This window comes from Oncorhynchus clarkii, chromosome 8, assembly GCF_045791955.1.
Source record: "Oncorhynchus clarkii lewisi isolate Uvic-CL-2024 chromosome 8, UVic_Ocla_1.0, whole genome shotgun sequence".
NCBI lineage: Eukaryota > Metazoa > Chordata > Actinopteri > Salmoniformes > Salmonidae > Oncorhynchus > Oncorhynchus clarkii.
In genome coordinates, this window is record NC_092154.1 from 38,647,564 (window position 1) to 38,672,390 (window position 24,827).

A 24,827-nucleotide genomic window follows, 5' to 3' on the forward strand; every position below is an offset into this window, starting at 1 on the left:
CCTTGCAAATCAATCTGTTCCCACAGCATGCTAGCAGCATTAGTCATCGTAAATAACACCACGTTGCTTCTGCATCATTAATGTGTCTGGCCAGACATAGCGCTCTATTATAGCAACATGTCCATAATATCACTTACGGATGTAGAGGGAGAGAGACAGAGAGAGAGAGAGACAGAGAGAGGGGGAGAGTTAGTGAGCGAGACAGGAGTGAGAGAGAGAGAGACAGAGAGAGGGGGAGAGTTAGTGAGCGAGACAGGAGTGAGAGAGAGAGAGACAGAGAGAGGGGGAGAGTTAGTGAGCGAGACAGGAGTGAGAGAGAGAGAGACAGAGAGAGGGGGAGAGTTAGAGAGCGAGACAGGAGTGAGAGAGAGAGGGGAGAGTTAGAGAGCGAGACAGGAGTGAGAGAGAGAGAGAGAGAGAGAGGGGGGGGGAGTTAGAGAGAGAGACAGGAGTGAGAGAGACAGAGAGAGGGGAGAGTTAGAGAGTGAGACAGGAGTGAGAGAGAGAGAGAGAGACAGAGAGAGGGGGAGAGTTAGAGAGCGAGACAGGAGTGAGAGAGAGAGAGAGAGACAGAGAGAGAGAGACAGAGAGAGACGAAGAGAGAGGGGGAGAGTTAGTGAGCGAGACAGGAGTGAGAGAGAGAGACAGAGAGAGGGGAGAGTTAGAGAGCGAGACAGGAGTGAGAGAGAGAGAGAGAGAGAGAGAGGGAGAGAGGGGGAGAGAGTTAGAGAGCGAGACAGGAGTGAGAGAGAGAGAGAGAGAGACAGAGAGAGGGGGAGAGTTAGAGAGAGAGACAGGAGTGAGAGAGAGAGAGAGAGAGAGAGAGAGAGAGAGATACGGGGAGAGTTAGAGAGCGAGACAGGAGTGAGAGAGAGAGAGACAGAGAGAAGGGGAGAGTTAGACAGCGAGACAGGAGTGAGAGAGAGAGAGAGAGAGAGAGAGAGAGAGACAGAAGGAGGGAGATAGAGATGGGGAGAAACAGAGAGAGAGCGAGAGAGTGTGAAAACTCGACTGAAATGTCTGTAACAATAACACAATTTTTCCCAGTACTAATGGAAAGCATATCTTATCATATCTTTGTACTCCCCGATGAAGGCCATGTAGCCGAAACGCAGGTTTTCAACTTTGTTTCCATTGAACATGCCATACAAATAAAGGCATTTTAATTCATTATATGAAAAGTGCCTTGGTCCTCCTTTCTTTTTGCTCACCTGTATTTGTTTGACCTGTGTGACATCTACAGTACTTGTATGGATGTTTACTTGTTCTAAGTTGACCCTAGGGTTTACCTGTGTATGTTTACCTGTTCCCCAGGTGGTGAGTGGGTCAAACTGGATGGCTTCGCAGTGGCGGACGGGGCACCTGTTAACGCATCAACTCCAGGTAACACCAAAATGAATATTGTTCCTTCACATTTTAGTCTTAGAAGTTAAACAGTCCTAAGAAGTTCCATTGCAGAGGCAAATGTAAAATTGCAGCTATCATCGCAGAGTTAAAAATATGTCCCTTCTCCGGTCCTCCGGTTCTAATGTTATGACTCTGGTAGACAGAGAAACAGTCAAGCGGGTCTATCTATCCCGCACCAATGGTATGTCTGCCCTGGCCTGGACCGTAGCACATTGGATCCCCAGGCTTCAGGAAACACAGAGGCTGATATCTGGTGGTCGGAGGATTGTTGAGTCGATGCTCCAGACATCTGCAGGCTGTAGCCCAAGTAAAATTATGCGCAGGACCACTTTTGGGAGAGATAAAGAGAGAAAGAGAGACAGACAGACAGATAAAAGGAACAAAAAATCAGCTGTTTGAAACCAAATTGGGACATTTCTTAGTCTGCTCTCTGCAGGAGCTCATTTATCTCTATGAGGTACAGAGAGACATAGTGGTGCAGAGAGAGATATAATAATAGACGAGATAGGATTTCTCATGTTTCAATGCGCCAACAGTGAAGAGGCGACTCCGGGATGCTGGCCTTCTAGGCAGAGTTGCAAAGAAAAGGGTGGCTAATTTGAAGAATCTCACATTTGTAACACTTTTTTGGTTACTACATGATTCCATATGTGTTATTTCATCGTTTTGATGCCTTCACTATTATTCGACAACTATTATTCGTCCATAGATACAGAACAAAAATACTGAATGCCTGGGTCGAGTCTCTGGGAACCGAACCAATCAGCAACCTTAGATTTGTGTCGGGACTATATCTTGTGGATGAAATAGTATGAATAAATGAATCAAATAAAGTTAACGAAAATATGTTCATCATTATTTGAATATCTTGGTAACCCGTTGTATAAAAGTGGTAATGCCCTCGAAGCCGGTGTTTGAAGGATATATTGTTACGGATTCCGGCCCTCGACTTCTTTTTTGGGCCTAACAACAACGGTGCCAATATAACCTCCAAACACCGGCTTCGAGGGCATTATCACTTAAATATCTCTTGTAGAATTTACTTAACTTGTTGGAACTTGATGTGCACCAGATTAGCCTAGAACACACTGAAAGAGTGTGAGGTTAGTGGAGGAGTGATGGAGGCAGAAACGCAGCCCACTCCCCTGGCCGATCCTGACAGTAACTACGAAGGTACCTACCCAGTTCCTGATTTACTCTTCCACTTGCCCATTTGATTGGGGACGGTACCCAGAGGTGAGGCTGACCGTGACCCCCAGTCGTTCCATGAAGGCCTTCCAGACACAGGAGGTGAACTGAGGACCACGGTCAGATACAATGTCCGCCGGGATCCCGTAGTGCTGGAAGACGTGAGAGAAGAGAGCCTCCATTGAGACCCGGCAGAGGAATCAAACGACAGGCTTTGGAAAAACCGGTCCACAACGACCAGGGGGGAGGTCTGTGACAAAGTCCAGATGGGACCAGGTTCGTTGTGGAACCGGCAGCATGTGGAGTTTGCCATAGGTGGAGGTGTCTTGCTTTGTGCGTAGGTGGAGCAGGAAGATACGTAGCGGGTGGGCCACCAGACAGTCGATAGTACGGGCTATACACAGCACCGACACAGGTGCTGTGTGTGCCCAGGCGAGGAGACGGTCCCACACATCACAGGGCATGTAGGTACGCCCTTCAGGACAGTTGGCAGGTGAGCCACAATGCGGGACAGAGGAATAATAGGTGTCACTTTCTCCCTCCGATCCTCTGTGTCATACACCCGGGATAACGCATCTGCCTTCATGTTCTTAGATTCTGGCCGGTAGGAGAGGGTAAAGTCACACCTGGCGAAGAATGGGACCCACCTGGCCTAACACGGGTTCAGCCGCTGCTCGAATATACTCTAGGTTCCGGTGGTCCGTCCAAACAAGGAAAGGGTGTTGAGCACCCTCCAGACAGTGCCGCCATGTATTCAGCGCCTTCTTGACGGCCAGCAACTCACGATCCCCCACGATCCCCCATATCCTGGGGTTATGCAACTGTAACCAGGGGAAACCTAAAACTACGGGGTGTGCAGGAGAGTCTAAGATGAGGAAAGTGATGTGTTCATGGGGGTTGTGAGCAACTGTGAGGGAAATGGGAATCGTGGTCTGGCACACCAGTCCTGTTCCTAGGGGATGGTTGTTAAGGGCATGGACTGTGATAGGGGCTTGTAAAGGGACTAGAGGAATGCGTGAGAATGAGGCTACGGACCAGTCTAGGAAATTGCCTGCACTGGGGCAAGGCTTAGTGGAGGACCAGGATAGTCTGGGAAGGTGTCGGGGAAGGAGGATGGGCTTGGGGGGCAGAGACTCCGCATTAGGAGTCCGACTCCCCGCATTAGGAGCAGAGACCCTGTTGACGGTGGCGTTGACGTTTTTCTGGGGGAAGGTGTGTTGTGCCCACCTCCATTGGCTCAGGCTCGCTGGAGGTTCCTGGGAGAGAGCCGAACCCCCGGGATGGGCGCTGACGGGCACTCAGGAGAGTATCCAGGCGGATGGCCAAAGCGATGAGCTTGTCCAGATGAGCCAGCTCGGTCTGGATGTCTGCCTGTAGCCCGCTGCAGAAAACTGTCAACAGGGCCTGGTCGTTCCAGCCAGTGGATGCGAAACCCAAAGTGCTAAATAATAAAGTACTCAGGACCGACAAAGACAAATGACAGAGGTAGTTTTATTCAGTGATAGAGTGGGGAGTGGAACCATGTGTGCGTAATGATAACGAGACAAGTCCGGAGTTGATGAGTGAAGGGCGTTTTCCAGCAGCAGGTTTGGTAGCAGCTAGAAGGCCGGCGATGCCGATCTCCTGAGCTGGACAGGAGGCGGCGCTAAAGCGAAGGCTGGTGTGACAGTTGGTTAGCTGGCGGATGAGCAGGAAACAGATGGGAACACAAAGCGCCCTACTGAAATGGCCACTATACCACTATACCAACTAAAACGTTTGAATGTAAAGAAGTGCTTTTTTTAAATGTAGTAGTTAGGATGAATGCAACTCAAAGAGCTAGAATTGACACAATTGTTTAATTTGGGAGGAACTTGTTCTAATTGAGTTGAAACATGATTACCCGAATACATCTGGTCACTTTCTAATGATTATTTCTCAATTAAGTAGTGTTTCAATAACACAATTTAATTAAGTAGATCTGTATTAATAATTTCATGTAAAAAATCATATGTTTTCATTAGCTGTAACTACTCACAAAAATAGAATTAATCAGATCCAAAAAAATTTTTTTTGTGTGTAGCAAACTTGCGTCGTTCCAGACAGAGCTCCACTTAGCTGTGCAGCCAGGGCCAAGGAGGAAAAGAGAGTGGAAAGGTGAATAGAGCAGGGAGGGCTAGGAGAGAAAGGAGAGAGAAAAAGAGAGTGAATGAGAGAGATCCTCCCCAGGTCAGCAAACCCTCTGACATACAGACTGTCGCGTCAGGACCTCTTGTCCTATCCTCCTTTAATCCCAACTCCTATTACCTCTCATTGTATTCCCTTATCCTCTCTCTCTCTCTCGCACTGATCCAGCAGGGAATAATTCATGCAAGTCCACTGACTCACCCTGTCTGACCCTATCTTATGCCCACATCTACTCTGACTTGTCAGGACTGTATCAGCCACTGCTGCATAGGAATACATTTACTCTGAGGGAAAGAAGACAAGAGAGCCTTCCATCTGATAATGATTATGAGAGACAGAGGGATGAGAGATGAGGAGAAGGCAGGGAAACGTTTTTTTTTAAATGTTGTCCGTGCTATCACTCGGCAAGCCAGCAAAGCAAGGGAGGGGAGGTGAAGACGGATGGGGGGGGGTTGTCTGCCTGTCTGTCTGAGATGGCTGTCCAGGCTGGAGACAGACATCATGTGATTACACCAGGAAGTAAGAAGCAGGAAGTGGGAGCATTGGGAGACTGTGTGGTCCCTGGTCTCTGTCTGGGTCCACGTTGTGACATCTCCCATGATTACAGTGTCTCATACACTTTAACTTGTTTAGATTATTGGAGAGGAAAGTATTTTGGCAAAGTAGGACATATGGGGAGTTTCCCTGAGTTCTCCATTTCATTTGAAACATTTCAAAACATAATTATGAGATATAAAACTCATTGAAGTGATAATATATTTTTTTAAGACTTGTGGTACTGGCCTGGCCCTCACACAGTTATCTCAGCATGTCAACCTGAGATACTGTACCTTGTGGTCTTATCAGGGTCAGGTGAACCATGCTGAACTTTAGCTGTATTTTTCTCTCTCTTCCAGCTCGTCCATCTCCTACTCCAGACATGTGGACCAGGGCTAACTCCCCTGTCGGGATCCCCGTGAGAACAGGAAGAGGATCTGTGGTTGATGGGGGGGTGCGCCCGTCAGGCCTGACCTCCTCCAGGGGGCAGCGGATCCGGAGACCCCCCCAATCATCCTCCGGCCCTCGTCAGCCAGATAGGGCCAAGGCAGGGACACCCCTGCTGGACCAGAGGTCCCAACACCACCACCACCACACCCAACCACAGGCTGACCAGAGAAACAGACACAACCCCAAACTAGGTAAGAGCACCTGGATCTCTCTCACACCGGGTTTGCTACTCATTTAGAATATTCTTGTGTGAACAGTATGTAGAGTGTGTGTAGTGTGTCCATCCATAGTGTGTCCTAGTGTGTAAACGCTGGCCTATGTGTCTGGTATGTCCCTCTATTCGTAGCGTCTGAGTCCATCTATGTGGTATCACTGCAGGCACAGAGAGCCACGGGGCGGAGCGTGCCAAGCAACAGAGCCACCCTGACCAAAAAAACTCCCCCAGGTAGGCCTTATGACCAGCTTATGACCACCTTATGAGCCTTTATAATATCTTTATGAGCCTTTATAACATCATTAGAAGCCTTTATAATCACGCATAACTATGTCCAGCTGCGAGGAACTCATCTTCAGACAACACTCAAGAGTTTTAAACCATTTCAACCACTCGACTGGCTGAGAATATACAGTAGCAATGTAAAAACAGACTACATATTTTTTGTAAATTCTCAATATGATTGAGTGCCTTCGGAAAGTATTCAGACCCCTTGACTTTTTCAAAAGGTTGTTACGTTACAGCCTAATTATAAATGGATTAAATCAATTAAAATCCACAGCAATCTATACACAAAACCCCATAATGACATAGCAAAAAGAGGTTTGTAGAAATGTTAGCAAATTTATAAAAAATGGAAAACAGAAATACGTTATTTACATAATTATTCCCTTTGCTATGAGACTCGAAATTGCTTATGCTTCCATTGATCATCCTTGAGATGTTTCTACAACTTGATTGGAGTCCACCTGAAGTCATTTCAATTGATTGGACATGATTTGGAAAGGCACACACCTGTCCATATACAGTAAGGTCCCAAAGCAAAAACCAAGCCATGAGGTCGAATTAATTGTCCATAGAGCTCAGAGACAGCATTGTGTCAAAGCACAGATCTGGGGAAGGGTACCAACACATTTCTGCAGCATTGAAGGTTCCCAAGAACACAGTAGCCTCCATCATTCTCAAATAGAAGAAGTTTGGAACCGCTAAGACTATCCTAGAGCTGAACGCCCGGCCAAACTGAGCAATCGGTGGAGAAGGGCCTTGGTCAGGGATGTGATCAGAACCCGATGGTCAATGTGACAGTGCTCTGGAGTTCCTCTGTGGAGATGGAAGAACCTTCCAGAAGAACAACCATCTCTGCAGCATTCCACCAATCATGCCTTTATGGTAGAGTGGCAAGACTGAAGCCACTCCTCAGTAAAAGGCACATGACAGCTTGCTTGAAGTTTGCCAAAAGGCACCTAAAGACTCTCAGACCATGAGAAACAAGATTCTCTGGTCTGCTGACACCAAGACTGAACTCTTTGACCTGAATGCCAAGCGTCACATCTGGAGGAAACCTGGCACCATCCCTACGGTGAAGCATGGTGATGGCAGAATCATGCTGTGGGAGTGTTTTTCATCGGTAGAGACTGGGAGTTTAGTCAGGATTCAGGCAAAGATGAACGGAGCAAAGTACAGAGAGATCCTTGATGGACTTAAGACTGGGGTGAATGTTCACCTTCCAAAAAGACAACGACTCTAAGCACACAGCAAGGACAATGCAGGAGTGGCTTCAGGACAAGTCTCTGAATGTCCTTGAGTGGCCCAACCAGAGCCCGGACTTGAATCCGATCTAACATTTCTAGAGAGACCTGAAAATAGCTGTGCAGCAACACTCACCTTCCATCCAGACAGAGCTTGAGAGGATCTGCAGAGAAGAATGGGAGAAACTCCCAAAATACAGGTGTGCCAAGCTTGTAGCGTCATCATACCCAAGAAGACTTGAGGCTGTAATCACTGCCAAAGCTTCTTTAACAAAGTACTGAGTAAAGGGTTTGAATACTTATGTAAATGTAATATTTCAGTTTTTGATTTTTAATAATTTAGCAAACATTTCTAAAAACCTGTTTTTGCTTTGTCATCATGGGGTATTGTCTGTAGATTGATGAGGGGGGAAATCATTGAATACATTTTAGAATAAGGCTGTAACCTAACAACATGTGGAACATGTCAAAGGGTCTGAATACTTTCAGAAGGCACTGCATCAGAGAAAAACATCATCCTAACACGTTTTGGTAAAAATGTAAAATGTCACACTAGCTGACTTTTTTCAGTACATTGCAGTCAATGGAGAAAGATATGTGGCACAGGGTTGATCATTTTCTCAATATATTGCAGTCAATGTGAAAAGATGTGTAAAAAGGTTGACGTTTTTCTCGTTTATCTCATGTCTGTCGTCTCACTCTCTACCGCCTTTTAATCCATCCTCATTTTCTTCTCTCTCCTTTCCCCTTTCACCTCCACCCTCTCTCACCCTCTCCCTCCTTCTCCCTCACTCTCCCCCTTCTCTCTCTCCCTCCTCCCCCCTCCATTATCTCTCTCTGCTTCTTTCCCTGCCTCCCCTTCCTCTCTCCCTCCTCTCCCTCCCTCCTCTTTCCCTCCTCTGTCTGTCTGTCTGTTGACTCTCTCTTCCCTTCCTCCTCTCTCTCCCGCTCCCTCCACTCTCTCCCACAGACAGGCAGACAGACAGACAGACAGACAGACAGACAGACAGACAGACAGACAGACAGACATGCCACATTCGGGATCAACACTAAACATAGCCTCAACCCTAAGCCTAACCCTAGCTTCATATCAACTCCCTGCTAATCCCAACCCTAGTCCACGCTTCATCTCCACATCTTGGCTCAACCCTAACAATAGCCACATACCTAACATTAACTTCTTGTCCACATCCCAGCTCAACCCTAACTCCAAGAGTTGAGTTAAGATGTGGAGAGCTAGGGTTAGGGTTGTTACTAGGGTTAGCGTTGAGCCAGGTTGTGGACATGAAGTTAGGTTTACGGTTGAGTTTAAAGTTTGTCTGCCTACCTGTCTGTTTATTTGTCTGTCTCTCTGTCTCACTGTCTCTCTGTCTGTCTGTGAGTGGATAGAGTATATCAGTCAGTCTGTGTCTTGTCTGTCTGTGAGTTTGTATGTCAGTCTGGTTTACCCCCACTGTATTCACATCCTACCATACCTTTGTCAATGCATTATGCCTTGAATCTATTCTACGGTGCCCACAAATCTGCTCCTTTTACTCTCTATTCTGAACGTACTAGATGGCCAGGTCTTTTAGCCTTTAGCCGTACCCTTATCCTACTCCTGCACTGTTCCTTTGGTGATGTAGAGGTTAATCCATGCCCTGCAGTGCCTAGCTCCACTCCCATTCCCCAGGCTCTCTCATTGATTGACTTCATTAAATGTTAAAGCCTTGGTTTCATGCATGTTAACATTAGAAGCCTCCTCCCTAAGTTTGTTTTATTCACTGCCCTAGCACACTCTGCCTACCCGGATGTCCTGGCTGTGTCTGAATCCTGGCTTAGGAAGACCACCAAAACCCCTGAAATTTCCATCCCTAACTATAACATTTTCCGACAAGATAGAACTACCAAAGGGGGCTGAGTTGCAATCTACTGCAGGGATGGCCTGCAGAGATCTGTCTTACTATCCAGGTCTGTGCCCAAACAATTTGAGCTTCTACTTTTAAAAATCCACCTCTCCAGAAACAAGTCTCTTACCTTTGCCGCTTGCTATAGACCACCAACTTCCCCCAGGCGTGCCCTGGACACCATATGCAAATTGATTGCCCCCCATCTATCTTCAGAGCTCGTGCTGTTAGGTGACCTAAACTGAGACATGCTTAACACCCCGGCCATCCTACAATCTAAGCTTGATGCTCACAATCTCACACAAATTATCAATGAACCTACCAGGTACAACCCCAAATCCATAAACATGGGCACCCTCAAAGATATCATCCAAACCAACCTGCCCTCCATATACACCCCTGCTGTCTTCAACCAGGATCTCAGCGATCACTGCCTCATTGCCTGCGTCTGTAATGGGTCTGCGGTCAAGCGACCACCCCTCATCACTGTCAAAGGCTCCCGAAAACACTTCAGTGAGCAGGCCTTTCTAATCAACATGGCCCGGGTATCCTTCAATGATATTGACCTCATTCAGTCAGTAGAGGATGCCTGTTTATTCTTTAAAAGTGCTTTCCTCACCATCTTAAATAAGCGTGCCCCATTCAAAAAATGTAGAACCAGGAACGGATATAGCCCTTGGTTCACTCCAGACCTGACTGCCCTTGACCAGCACAAAAACACCCTGTGGCGTGTTGCATTAGCATCGAATAGCCCCCTCAATATGCAACTTTTCAGGGAAGTTAGGAACCAATATACACAGGCAGTTAGGAAAGCAAAGGCTAGCTTTTTCAAACACGGAAGGAGACAGCCCTGCACCCCTCACTGTAACTTGCCCAAGCCTCCCCATTTCTCCTTCACCCAAATCCAGATAACTGATGTTCTGAAAGAGCTGCAAAATCTTGACCCCTACAAATCAGCAGGGCTAGACAATCTGGACCCTCTCTTCCTAAAATTATCCGCCGAAATTGTTGCAACCCCTATTACTAGCTTGTTCAACCTCTCTGTCGTATCATCTGAGATCCCCAAAGATTGGAAAGCTGCCGCAGTCATCCCGTTCTTCAAAGGAGGAGACACTCTAGGCCCAAACTGCTACAGACATATATCTATCCTACCCTGCCTTTCGAAGGTCTTCGAAAGCCAAGTTAACAAACAGATCACCGACCATTTCGAATCACACCGTAACTTCTCCGCTATGCAATCTGGTTTCAGAGCTGGTCATGGGTGCACCTCAGCCACGCTCAAGGTCCTAAACGACATCATAACCACCATCGATAAGAGACAATATTGTGCAGCTGTATTCATCGACCTGGCCAAGGCTTTCGACTCTGTCAACCACCACATTCTTATCGGCAGACTCGACAGCCTTGGTTTCTCAAATGACTGCATCGCCTGGTTCACCAACTACTTCTCTGACAGAGTCAGACCTCTGGCAGTCTCTATGGGGGTGCCACAGGGTTCAATCCTCGGGCCAATTCTTTTCTCTGTATACATCACTGATGTCGCTCTTGCTGCTGGTGATTCTCTGATCCACCTCTATGCAGACGACACCATTCTGAATACTTCTGGCCCTTCTTTGGACACTGTGTTAACTAACCTCCAGACGAGCTTCAATGGCATACATCTCTCCTTCCGTGGCCTCCAACTGCTCTTAAATGCAAGCAAAACAAAATGCATGCTCTTCAACCGATCGCTTCCCGCACCTAACTACCCGTCCAGCATCACTACTCTGGACGGTTCTGACATAGAATATGCGGACAACTACAAATACCTAGGTGTGTAGTTAGACTGTAAACTCTCCTTCCAGACTCACATTAAGCATCTCCAATCCAAAATTAAATCTAGAATCGGCTTCCTATATCGCAACAAAGCATCCTTCACTCATGATGCCAAACATACCCTCGTAAAACTGACCATCCTATGGATCCTTGACTTCGGCGATGTCATTTACAAAATAGCCTCCAACGCTCTACTCAGCAAATTGGATGCAGTCTATCACAGTGCCATCTGTTTTTTCACCAAAGCCCCATATACTTTCCACCACTGCGACCTGTTTGCTCCCGTTGGCTGGCCCTCGCTTCATATCCGTCGCCAAACCCACTGGCTCCAGGTCATCTATAAGTCTCTGCTAGGTAAAGCCCCGCCTTATCTCAGCTCACTGGTCACCATAGCAGCACTCACCCACAGCACGCGCTCCAGCAGGTATATTTCCCTGGTCACCCCCTAAGCCAATTCCTCCTTCGGCCGCCATTCCTTCCAGTTCTCTGCTGCCTGGAACGAACTGCAAAAATCACTGAAGCTTTATACTCATATCTCCCTCACAAGATTTAAGCACCAGCTGTCAGAGCAGCTCACAGATCACTGCACCTGTACATAGCCCATCTGTAAATAGCCCATCCAACTACCTCATCCCCATATTGTTATTTATTTTATTTATTTTGCTCTTTTGCACCCCAGTACCGCTACTTGCACACTCATCTTCTGCACATCTATCACGCCAGTGTTTAATTTGCCATACTGTAATAATTTCGCCACTATGCTCTATTTATTGCCTCACCCCCCTTATCCTACCTCATTAAGCATATCTATGCATCAATATCCTGTCTGTGGAGTTGGGAAAATGGAGAGAGAGGTGGAGGTGGGGGAGAGGATGGAGTGAGTGGAGAGAGAGAAGAGGGAGAGGAAGAAAATATTAGAGGGAGGGGGAAAGAAGGCGGGAGATAGAATGTAGATACTGGTACAGTGGGGCAAAAAAGTATTTAGTCAGCCACCAATTGTGCGAGTTCTCCCACTTAAGAAGATGAGAGAGGCCTGTAATTTTCATCATAAGTTCACTTCAACTATGACAGACAAAATCAGAAAAAAAGTCTAGAAAATCACATTGTAGGATTTTTAATGAATTTATTTGCAAATTATGGTGGAAAATAAGTATTTGGTCACCTACAAACAAGCAAGATTTCTGGCTCTCACAGACCTATAACTTCTTCTTTAAGAGGCTCCTCTGTCCTCCACTCGTTACCTGTATTAATGGCACCTGTTTGAACTTGTTATCAGTATAAAAGATACCTGTCCACAACCTCAAACAGTCACACTCCAAACTCCACTATGGCCAAGACCAAAGAGCTGTCAAAGGACACCAGAAACAAAATTGTAGACCTGCACCAGGCTGGGAAGACTGAATCTGCAATAGGTAAGCAGCTTGGTTTGAAGAAATCAACTGTGGGAGCAATTATTAGGAAATGGAAGACATACAAGACCACTGATAATCTCCCTCGATCTGGGGCTCCACGCAAGATCTCACCCCGTGGGGTCAAAATGATCACAAGAACGGTGAGCAAAAATCCCAGAACCACACGGGGGGACCTAGTGAATGACCTGCAGAGAGCTGGGACCAAAGTAACAAAGCCTACCATCAGTAACACACTACGCCGCCAGGGACTCAAATCCTGCAGTGCCAGACGTGTCCCCCTGCTTAAGCCGGTACATGTCCAGGCCCGTCTGAAGTTTGCTAGAGAGCATTTGGATGATCCAGAAGAAGATTGGGAGAATGTCATATGGTCAGATGAAACCAAAATATAACTTTTTGGCAAAAACTCAACTTGTCGTGTTTGGAGGACAAAGAATGCTGAATTGCATCCAAAGAACACCATACCTACTGTGAAGCATGGGGGTGGAAACATCATGCTTTGGGGCTGTTCTTCTGCAAAGGGACCAGGACGACTGATCCGTGTAAAGGAAAGAATGAATGGGGCCATGTATCGTGAGATTTTGAGTGAAAACCTCCTTCCATCAGCAAGGGCATTGAAGATGAAACGTTGCTGGGTCTTTCAGCATGACAATGATCCCAAACACACTGCTCGGGCAACGAAGAAGTGGCTTCGTAAGAAGCATTTCAAGGTCCTGGAGTGGCCTGGCCAGTCTCCAGATCTCAACCCCATAGAAAATCTTTGGAGGGAGTTGAAAGTCCGTGTTGCCCAGCAACAGCCCCAAAACATCACTGCTCTAGAGGAGATCTGCATAGAGGAATGGGCCAAAATACCAGCAACAGTGTGTGAAAACCTTTTGAAGACTTGACCTCTGTCATTGCCAACAAAGGGTTTACAACAAAGTATTGAGATAAACTTTTGTTATTGACCAAATACTTATTTTCCACCATAATTTGCAAATAAATTCATTAAAAATCCTACAATGTGATTTTCTGGGAAAAAAATCTCATTTTGTCTGTCATATTTTAAGTGTACCTATGATGAAAATTACAGGCCTCTCTCATCTTTTTAAGTGGGAGAACTTGCACAATTAGTGGCTGACTAAATACTTTTTTGCCCCACTGTATGTATTAACATACGCATCAACCCTGTGACACTCATCTTGTCCCATTGTCTGCAATGTATTGAGATAAATGTCAACCCTGTGGCACTCATTCTTTCCCATTCCCTGAATTGTATTGAGAAGAACAACAGCTGCTGTAATATTTGACATTTTCTGGCTGATAATGGGCTGCAATTCTACTTAGACCTGCAGCCCTCTAGACCATGTTTATTGTTATTTGTTCCCCATGCAGAGCCTGAGGAGTATGAGGCCAAAGACATCGGTGTGAGGGTCATGTCCCCTCAGTCTGTCCTCATCAGCTGGGTGGACCCGGCTATCGAGATGGAGAAGGTCCTACCTGGTGGCTCCAGGTGAGAGTGGGCTCGTGCTTGTGAGTGTGTGTGAGTGTGTGTGAGTGTGTGAGAGAGAATGTAATGTCTCTTCCTCTCTCCAGACACTACACGGTGAAGTACAGGGAGAAGGGTGAGTCTGCTCGTTGGGAGTACAAGGAGACCAACCAGAGGAGGCTGCTGATAGATACCCTGTCAGCTGACGGGATGTACGAGTTCTCCGTCCGAATCTCCCAGGGAGACAACCACGGCAAGTGGAGCGTGTCCGTGTTCCAGAGGACCCCAGAATCTGGTAGGTTTTCTTACTGCCTGTCTGAAAATATAAGATAAACCCAAGTCTTCCATGTAATTTCCCATTTTTTAAGAGAGTAAATGGCATCCTACAGTGTCATACAAATGAAAGATTTAGGGGTAAATCATAGTTCTAACCGGTTTTGGCGTTCATTCATATTTCATTCAGATTATTCCCTTCAATGAAATCCTTCATGAAAACCTCTGCCATAATTCATAGCTGCTTCTGACTGAATGAGTAAGGGTTCAGGGAGATTTTCAGCCTGGCTGGCTCCGACTTGGAGCTCTAATCTAAATTTCCTTAGAGGATCTCTGGGTTTTATTCTCTGGAAATCTATAACAGGACGTGAATGTTTCCCCATTTGAACCCCATTGGCAGGAGAAACACTACTGTTACTGTTATAGCGTCTTTCTTTCTGCTCTCCTTGCTCCTGTTTTCTCTCTCGGGACTCATTATTTCTCCTCCTTTTTTCCATCCCTTTTTTCCTCTGTGTTCTTAAGCTCCCTCTGGTCCTCCGGAGAACTTTGATGTGAAGCCACTGAGAGGGAAGGGAACCGCTGTCACGGCGACCTGGGACCCACCTGAGGAACCCAACGGGAGGATACGAGGTTCGAACACGAGAACATTCAGGGGATTACTTCACTGTATCTCTCTTATTAATCAATCGCATAATATATAGGATATATGTAAAAGACAAAATAAACATTGCCCCTTTTTTTTCTTGGCCCAGCAAATCAAGCATGCTAATCTCGGAGTTGAATTAGATGACACGACTTTGGGGATATTATTGTATGCAGGTGTCCTCCTTGCAGAGAGTGAGTTTGAGTTGCAATGTATGTTGGACACTGTCAATCTCTGGTGTACCAAATGGAGATGAATGATTAACCAAGATAAAAACCCAGATAATGCACTTTAAAAAAAAAAAAAGGTAGGGTAAGAAGTATTCATGGCTTCTCTTTTGGAACAATGCCCCTAAACTACACTAGCTCATATAAATACCGTGGTTTCCTTTTTGATAAATATATTTATATTTATTTGATTTATTTAACCTTTATTTAACCAGGTAGGCTAGTTGAGAACAAGTTCTCATTTGCAACTGCGACCTGGCCAAGATAAAGCATAGGAATTTGACACATACAACAACGCAGAGTTACACATGGAATAAACAAAACATACAGTCAATAATACAGTAGAACAAAAGAAAACAAAAAGTCTATATACAGTGAGTGCAAATGAGGTAAGTTAAGGCAATAAATAGGCCATGGTGGTCGAAGTAATTACAATATAGCAATTAAACACTGGAATGGTAGATGTGCAGAAGATGAATGTGCAAGTAGAGATACTGGGGTGCAAAGGAACAAGATCAATAAATAAATACAGTATGGGGATGAGGTAGGTAGATAGATTGGCTGTTTACAGATGGGCTATGTACAGGTGCAGTGATTTGTGAGCTGCTCTGACAGCTGGTGCTTAAAGCTAGTGAGGGAGATATGAGTCTCCAGCTTCAGTGATTTTTGCAGTTCGTGCCAGTCATTGGCAGCAGAGAACTGGAAGGAAATATGACCAAAGGATGAATTGGCTTTGGGGGGGACCAGTGAGATATACCTGCTGGAGCGCGTGCTACGAGTGGGTGCTGCTATGGTGACCAGTGAGCTGAGATAAGGCGGGGCTTTACCTAGCAGAGACTTGTAGATAACCTGTAGCCAGTGGGTTTGGCGACGAGTATGAAGCGAGGGCCAACTAACGAGAGCGTACAGGTCGCAATGGTGGGTAGTGTATGGGGCTTTGGTGACAAAACGGATGGCACTGTGATAGACTGCATCCAGTTTGTTGAGTAGTGTGTTGGAGGCTATTTTATAGATGACATCACCAAAGTCGAGGATCGGTAGGATGGTCAGTTTTACGAGGGGATGTTTGGCAACATGAGTGAAGGATGCTTTGTTGCGATATAGGAAGCCGTAATTTTGGATTGGAGATGCTTAATGTGAGTCTAGAAGGAGAGTTTACAGTCTAACCAGACACCCAGGTATTTGTAGTTGTCCATGTATTCTAAGTCAAAGCCGTCCAGTGTAGTGATGCTGGACGGTCGAGCAGGTGCGGACAGTGATCGATTGAATAACATGCATTTAGTTTTACTTGCGTTTAAGAGCAGTTGGAGGCCATGGAAGGAGAGTTGTATGGCATTGGAGTTGTCTGCGTAAAGGTGGATCAGAGAATCACCAGCAGCAAGAGCAACATCATTGATGTACAGTATACAGAGAAGAGAGTCGGCCCGAGGATTGAACCCTGTGGCACACCCATAGAGACTACCAGAGGTCCGGACAACAGACCCTCCGATTTGACACGCTGAACTCTATCAGAGAAGTAGTTGGTGAACCAGGCGAGGCAATCATTGGAGAAACCAAGGCTGTCGAGTCTGTCAATAAGAATGTGGTGATTGACAGAGTCGAAAGCCTTGGCCAGGTCGATGAATACGGCTGCACAGTAATGTCTCTTATCGATGACAGTTATGATGTCGTTTAGACCTTGAGCGTGGCTGAGGTGCACCCATGACCAGCTCTGAAACCAGATTGCATAGCGGAGAAGGTACGGTGGGATTCGAAATGGTCGGTGATCTGTTTGTTAACTTGGCTTTCGAAGGCCTTAGAAAGACAGGGTAGGATAGATAAATGTCTGTAGGGTCTAGAGTGTCACCCCCTTTGAAGAGGGGGATGACCGCGGCAGCTTTCCAATCTTTGGGATTCTCAGACAATGCGAAAGAGAGGTTGAAAAGGCTAGTAATAGGGGTTGCAACAATTTCGGCAGATAATTGTAAAAAGAGAGGGTCCAGATTGTCTAGCCCGGCTGATTTGTAGGGGTCCAGATTTTGCAGCTCTTTCAGAACATCAGCTATCTGGTGGGTTGCTGTTGAGGGTGTTGGGCAGTTGACCGGGGTAGGGGTAGCCAGGTGGAAAGCATGGCCAGCCGTAGAGAAATGCTTATTGAAATTCTCAATTATCGTGGATTTATCGGTGGTAACAGTGTTTCCTAGCCCCCAGAGCAGTGGGCAGCTGGGAGGAGGTGCTCTTCTTCTCCATTGACTTTACAGTGTCCCAGAACTTTTTTGAGTTAGTACTACAGGATGCAAATTTCTGTTTGAAAAAGATAGTCTTAGCTTTCCTAACTGCCTGTGTATATTTGTTCCTAACTTCCCTGAAAAGTTGCATATCACGGGGGCTATTCGATGCTAATGCAGAACGCCACAGATTGTTTTTGTGCTGGTCAAGGGCAGACAGGTCTGGAATGAACCAAGGACTATATATATTCCTAGTTCAATTTTTTTTTGAATGTATGACCTTTGAAGAGGGTATAAAGTCTGTATCAGATTATGCAGGGAGAGCATTGGGGTCTGTTGTAAGTAAACTGAAAATCTGTAAAGACCATGACTATGGTATCTATTCACAGCTCTATAATTCATGTGTGTGTCCTATACTGAACTATGCTGCTGGAATCTGGGGTTTTATAAAATCCAAAACTATTCAGAATAGAGCCATACAATATGTTTTGGGAGTGCATAAGTTTTCCCCAAGCCTTGCTATTCAAGGTGACATGGGGTGGAACCCAGTGAAATATGACAGAGTGGTGAAATGATTAGGTTATGGAATATGCCAGAGGACAGAATAACAAACAGCTTTTTAACTGGATTTAAACACACAACTACCCCTGGAGAAAGGAAATCAATTCCACATTTAAGGAAGCTGATCTACAACACATATTTCAAAACAAGTTACTCTGCAATGTCAATATGATCAAACACAAGTTAATCCTAACCTACAAAGAAAAATAGTCAACTGACATATGGCTAAAACCAAAACTCAGAACAACCAGATCAAAAACGGCCACAATCCAGAACCTTATATCACCTCTCACTTAACCAGAAACCAATGGTCCTTGTGTGCTCAGTTGAGAACCGGGATAGTGCCTCTGGCAATTAAAGTAGGTAGGTTCAATGCCATAGATGAAGAAGAATGACTATGTACAGTCTGTGATTTAGGAGAGGTAGAGAATGAACTGCACTTTTTTATTGTATAATACTTTATATGATCATTTGAGAGCTATACTGTTTGATACAATTTTTCTGGATTAGAGATGAAGAAAAACTTGAATGGCTATTTTAGCAAAGATGGTTGCAACTTTTATCTCCAAAGCTTGGGAGATGCAACAAGACAAGTTAAAAGGGTTTTGTTTTGTTTCCTCAATTGTCTGTCATTGCCGTATGAACGTATGTTTCTACTGTATATACACTGAGTATACAAAACATTAAGAACACCTGCAGCTTCATTAAATAGTACCCGTAAAACACTAGTCTCATCATCAACAGTGAAGAGGCTCTGGGTTGCAAAGAAAAAGCCATATCTCAGACTGGCCAATAAAAATAAAAGATTAAGATGGGCAAAATAACACAGACACTGGACAGAGGAACTCTGCCCCGAAGGCAAGCATCCAGGAGTCGCCTTTTCACTGTTGACGTTGAGACTGGTGTTTTGTGAGTACTATTTAATGAAGCTGCCAGTTGAGGACTTGTGAGGTGTCTGTTTCTCAAACTAGACACTCTAATGTACTTGTCCTCTTGCTCAGTTGTGCACCGGGGCCTCCCATTCCTCTCTCTATTCTGGTTAAAGCCAGGTTGCGCTGTTCTGTGAAGGGAGTAGTACACAGCGTTATACGAGATCTTCAGTTTCTTGGCAATTTCTTGCATGGAATAGCCTTCATTTCTCAGAACAAGAATAGACTGACGAGTTTCAGAAGAAAGTCTTTGTTTCTGGCCATTTTGAGCCTGTAATTGAAACCACAAATGCTGATGCTCCAGATACTCAACTAGTATAAAGACGGTCAGTTTTATTGCTTCTTTAATCAGAACAACTGTTTTCAGCTGTGTTAACATAATTGCAAAAGGGTTTTCTAATGATCAATTAGCCTTTTAAAATGATACACTTGGATTAGCTAATTGGAACACAGGAGTGATGGTTGCTGATAATGGGCCTCTGTACGTCTATCTCGATATTCCATTAAAAATCAGCCGTTTCCAGCTACAATAGTCATTTACAACATTAACAATGTCTACACTGTATTTCTGATCAATTTGATGTTATTTTAATGGACCAAAAAATTGATTTTCTTTCAAAAACAAGGACGGTGTTTGAACGGTAGTGTACTTTGTGTCCCTCATTTACTCAAGTGTTTTCAGTTGGTGCTAATATGTAATGATCCAGGTCCTCCTCCCCTCAGAGTACATAATGTCCTATGCTCCTGCCATGAAACCCTTTGGGATGAAGTCAGTGACATACCGCGGCAGCACCACCTCAGCCATCATAGACGGCTTCCTGCCTGGGGACCTCTACATCTTCAAGATCAGAGCCACCAACAGGAGGGGCCAGGGCCCCCAAACCAAAGCCTTTAGCGTAGCCATGCCTGGAGGCACCGGTAAGCATATCTACTTTGTGTGTGTGTGTGTGTGTGTGTGTGTGTGTGTGCGTGCTTCCTTCCTTGCTTGCGTGCGTGCGTGCGTGCGCCTGCATACGTGATGTTAGTTACATTTCTAATGTCCTAATGGTGTCTACACTTAACTAATACTCCATCTTACTTGCCAGCCAGCAGTGCTGCCTCCTCGCCAACTCAAGGTGGCCGTAGAACCAGCTACACCCCCTCTCAGACGTCCAAACAGGACAGTTACCGTGACGATGTCGTCAACCTCCAATTAGAAGACGTGACCAAGGAGCCGACCACACCCACTCAGACCACATCTGCCTCGCCCTCCTCCAGGCGGACACGGCCCCTCACCAAGACACGCTCCTATCACAGCATCTTCTCAGATGTGAGGGGCACGGTCAGGAACAGGGCGACCAATCAGCAACTAGGAGCCGGTACTGCTCCAGCCAGAGACAAGGGGAGAAAGACAGAAACAGAGGATGAACAGGAGGAGGAGAACAAAACAATAGAAACCACTCGAGACGAAGAGGAGGAGAAGCTCACTAACGAAGATGTGGAGGAGAAGAAAGAAGCAGTGACTCAGAACAATGTTGTTCCTTCTACACCTGAGGACAGTGGCTACGTCAGAGGGAGTGGTAAAGGGAAGGATGTAGATGAGCCCTCCAGACCCAGCCTCAAAACAGAAGTTCCCTCATCAGAGGGCTCCTCATCATCCTCTAAACCCTCCTACCCTCTCCGCAAACCTCTCTCTGGCAGACGCATCAATTCTGGTCGAAGACCATTCTCCCGGACATCAGTCTCAGGGTCAGTGTCCCAGTCAAAGACACAGGATGCAGAAAAGGGCAGCGCCTCCTCATCTTCTTCGTCCTCCAGCCCATCCCCCAACGAGGAGTTTGCAACCATCAGGAAGGACGACACTGTCACCAACTACTCCGAGGGCAAAAAGACCTACGACCAGCCAAGTGCCACAGCGGCCAAACCCTCCACCTCAACCCCTACCCCAAACCAGGCCGTCTCAGAGCCCAAGACCGAGGCACCAACTGTGGGAAGAGGATCTGCTCTGCCAGGCCGTGGATATGGTTATGGCAGGCGGAAACCCGGGATCCTGTCTCGAGGGAATCCAAATGGCCGGGTTCTTACTGGACTCATCAAACCTGGGTCAGACTCGACTTCCGCCGGCATGTCCCAGTCCACTCTACCGACCAAAGGCAAGATCCCAGAAACATCACACACTCACGGCTCACACACTCCTAGAACACAGGACTTAACACACCACCAGGACAATAATGACTACAACGACTACAAAGTCACAGAGGCAGAGGCCACCAAAGAAGAAGAACCCACTTCCAGTTCCCGGACCATTTCCACTAAACATTCTTCTGAGGACAGGACACAGGACAAGAGAGAGGAGGGAGGGAGGGGAGACAGGAGAGAGGAGCGAGGGAGTGGAGGTAGGAGAGGGGATGGAGGGAGGGGAGACAGAAAAGTACAGGAAAGGAGGGGAGACAGGGGAGAGGATGGAGGGCGTGAAGACAGGAGAGAGGAGCGAGGGAGGGGGGACAGGAGAGTAGAGCGAGGGAGGGGAGAGAAGAGAGAGGAAGAAGGGAGGGGAGACCGGAGAGAGGATGGAGGGAGGGGAGACAGGAAAGAAGATGGAGGGAGGGGAGAGAAGAGAGAGGAAGAAGGGAGGGGGGACCGGAGAGAGGATGGAGGGAGGGGAGACAGGAAAGAAGATGGAGAGAGGGGAGACAAGAGAGAGGAGGGAGAGAAAGGAGACAAGAGAGAGGAGGGAGAGAGAGAAAACAGGAAAGAGGAGGGAGCGAGGGGAGACAGGAGAGAAGAGGGAGAGATGGAAAACAGGAAAGAGGAGGGAGCGAGGGGAGACAGGAGAGAGGAGGGAGAGATGGAAAACAGGAAAGAGGAGGGAGGGAGGGGAGATAGGAGAGAGGAGGGAGGGAGGGGGGAGAACTACTACAATACCCCAGCTCCCCCACCTTCCAAGACACCTGCTCCCCCTGCCTCCAGGATTAATCCCTTTGTGAAACGGCACCAGAGCAGGTTTGGAACAGGGATGGGGAGCAGTAGCAGGGTGTCTTCCCCCCGCGCGGACGGGAGGGTTCCCTGGAGCAGGACAGCCTCCTCATCCTCTGTTGGGGCTGGAAGACCCATCCTGAGAGGATTCCCCTCTAGGACAGCTGCCTCGGGGGCAGCATCTGCCTCAGGGGCTTCAAGGACCTCCGCAGTGCAGGAGACCAGTGAGGATGCTAAAAAACCCTCCACCCTCTATCCGTTAAAGAATGGGGTGGGGGCTGGGGCACTTAAACCCTCTCTGCCCAACAGGAATACTGTTCTAGGTGAATCGAGGAATCCCATCACCTTCTCTTCTTCTTCTTTCTCCTCGTCCTCCTCCAACTCCTCCTCTAGTAGTCGTAGAGACTCCAGTGAGCCCGTCCACAGAGGAAGCAGCACCAGGGAGGACAGCAGTAATGACCATAAGGAGGACTATCTCTACAAGGGGAGTAAGGAGATGTATGAGTGGAATGAGAAAGTCACAGACCCAACCACCGCCCCCAAAACTACTGCCACCACTACCACTGCCACCACTACCACTACCTCAGCCCCAACTACCGCCCGCCGGGTGCCCCAGAGTAGGGCCATCGAGAGTGTGGACAGGGAAGCCACACCTGGTAGAACCAGGCCCGGTTTCGTCCCCGGTTCTACGCTCCCCCGCCGTACCATTATAGGTCCCAACGGGAGGGTGCGATCTCCCCTGCTCATAAACAGGCAGACAGGTTCTAGGTTCCCGCTTAGAGCACAACCAGCACAGAGCACACGGTTAGGTTCCTCTAACACAAACACATCATCTTCCTCTTCTTCCTCTTCCTCCTCTAGTCTGTCGCAGCCAGATCACGGGGTTAGCGGGGCCGCTAGTGTTAGCACTGGAGGCTCCTCCCCTTCCCTCTCTCGCCCCTCCCACAGACAGACCTCCATTGGCAGCAGCCAGGGATCTCAAGGCTCCTCTTCCTCCTCGTCATTCTCATCCAGAGACTCTGTGGTGGGCCAGGGTACAAGGACACGCTACCCCAGCCGGTCAGACCCCCATCTCAGGAGTAAAACCCCCAGTGGAGGCCTCAAGCCCGGCTACGGAAATGGTCATGGAAATGGTAAAAATGGCCGCCCCAATCTCACGGCGACCAGTGACAAAGAGTCCAGCACATCCAATGACAACACCAAACCTAATGGAAGAAGGTACATCACTGGGCCTGATGGAGCCAAGTGGGTATGTGTGTCTGTGTCTCGATACATTTTATTGCAAAGTAAAGGGGATTGAAAGGAGACATTTCATCTACAACGTTAACCATTCTGCAGACTCTCCGTAATATGTTTCCCTATGACGTATCTCCAACACTGGGACGTGTTCTATTCTCCAGGTGTTGGACTTGGATAAGGGGGTCCTGATGAACGAGGATGGCAGGGTTCTCCAGGACTCTCAGGGCCAACCCAAGAGGGTGGTTCTGGGAGAGGACGGACGCACCATCTTTGGTGAGATACTGTCAACTAATACCTTCTCTTATATTGAACACTGTTTCTAGGAGTATTAAAGGTCTACGTTCCTAAGAGCTTTGTAATGTGTTGGTATATAAAGACACTTCCTCCCCCCCCTATTTATTCCTCCTTAGGAGAAAGGAGATATCACACTTACGACACAGACCCATACTGTTTTGTTTACACAGATAGATAACTGATTGATTGTTCTCCCCTGCTAGACCACCAGGGCAGCCCATTGGTGAACCAGGAGGGCCAGGCTCTGTTTGGTCACGGACGGGAAAGCCAACCGGTGGTCAACCCCAAAGACAAGTTCCTGACTGTGGGTGGCAAACCCATCATTGGCCTGGACCAGGCTAAACCAAGGACCACAACCACAACCAGACCTCCTACCACGACCACACCTGAACCGACAACGCTACCAACCACCACTGAAATGTCCACAGAGGAGACTATAACCATGCCGGTGTTCCCGACCTGTCCTCCAGGAACATTTTTGATCAGGGATGATGAGGGATTCCCAATGCTGGATGCTGATGGCATCCTGGACTGTTATCCTGAAGGCAAGTCTGACTAACGCTGACTAACGCTTCTGTATGTACTGTCAGATTACTAGTAGTGTTATAGTAATCAAACTAGTACTATCATAGTAGTAGTACTAGTAGTAGTTGTAGCTGTTGTAGGGCCAGTTTCCCAGACCCAGATTAAGCCTATTCCAGAGGGGTGTACTACGACGCTAGCTAGATCTACTCAGGTTTTTATGAAGCTAGCCAGCTTCAGTTAGCTTCACATTCCAGTTCAGGCTTCATTCATGTTACGAAGGAGGATATTTATCCTCTATCTTCCGTTAATTCCAGCCAGGCTTGTGACTGCGCTTGTATGTCGCAAGTGGATAATCCCAGCAAGTCAAACGACAAACTCTTCATTTGACAATGGTGAAACACCAATCCATGTCAGAGCCACATTTTCATTTTTGCCAAAATCAGCATGAAAGAGAAGTTATATATTCAGCAGGCTATTGTCACGTAGTATAGTCATTCAAAAGTTTTACTATCTGCGAAGTTTCAAATGCATCCTGTCGTTACTAAATGTGTAAGGTGATAGATATTTTAATATTTTTTCAAATGTACGCAAAAAAAAATATTTGATGAATACAATATTTAATCAGCCGTCTTCCTAAAATTAAGCGGATGATGATGCAATCTTAGTCAGAGGGAGGGAATCTGATGTAATTGGCCCTCAACTCGTGGCTCAGACAGTTAGCTGTGAGTTAGCCTTCCCCGGAAGTTACAGCTGAAGAATTCATTGCCTGAAGGATTCAAAATTGACCTGGCTAAAATGTGGGCCACCTTCGTGTCAACAGTTATCCTAAGATGAACCCAGAATTGACCAAAGTTAGGTCACTAAATAATTTATCCCGCTTCTTAGTATACCTCTCTGGATTTATG

The 24,827-nt window shown here is 46.8% G+C and overlaps 1 protein-coding gene across 1 annotated transcript in view; it reads left to right on the plus strand.

The window, feature by feature from the left end:
- Positions 1 to 24,827, plus strand: part of LOC139415370 (fibronectin type III domain-containing protein 1-like) — a 79,690-nt gene that overhangs the window by 15,834 nt on the left and 39,029 nt on the right. The window contains exons 4-13 of the mRNA XM_071163471.1: positions 1,315 to 1,383; positions 5,658 to 5,939; positions 6,095 to 6,193; positions 13,976 to 14,093; positions 14,177 to 14,364; positions 14,865 to 14,972; positions 19,633 to 19,827; positions 19,995 to 23,113; positions 23,265 to 23,376; positions 23,601 to 23,942. Coding sequence (XP_071019572.1) covers positions 1,315 to 1,383; positions 5,658 to 5,939; positions 6,095 to 6,193; positions 13,976 to 14,093; positions 14,177 to 14,364; positions 14,865 to 14,972; positions 19,633 to 19,827; positions 19,995 to 23,113; positions 23,265 to 23,376; positions 23,601 to 23,942 — 4,632 coding nt within the window. The remainder of the gene's footprint in view (positions 1 to 1,314; positions 1,384 to 5,657; positions 5,940 to 6,094; positions 6,194 to 13,975; positions 14,094 to 14,176; positions 14,365 to 14,864; positions 14,973 to 19,632; positions 19,828 to 19,994; positions 23,114 to 23,264; positions 23,377 to 23,600; positions 23,943 to 24,827) is intronic.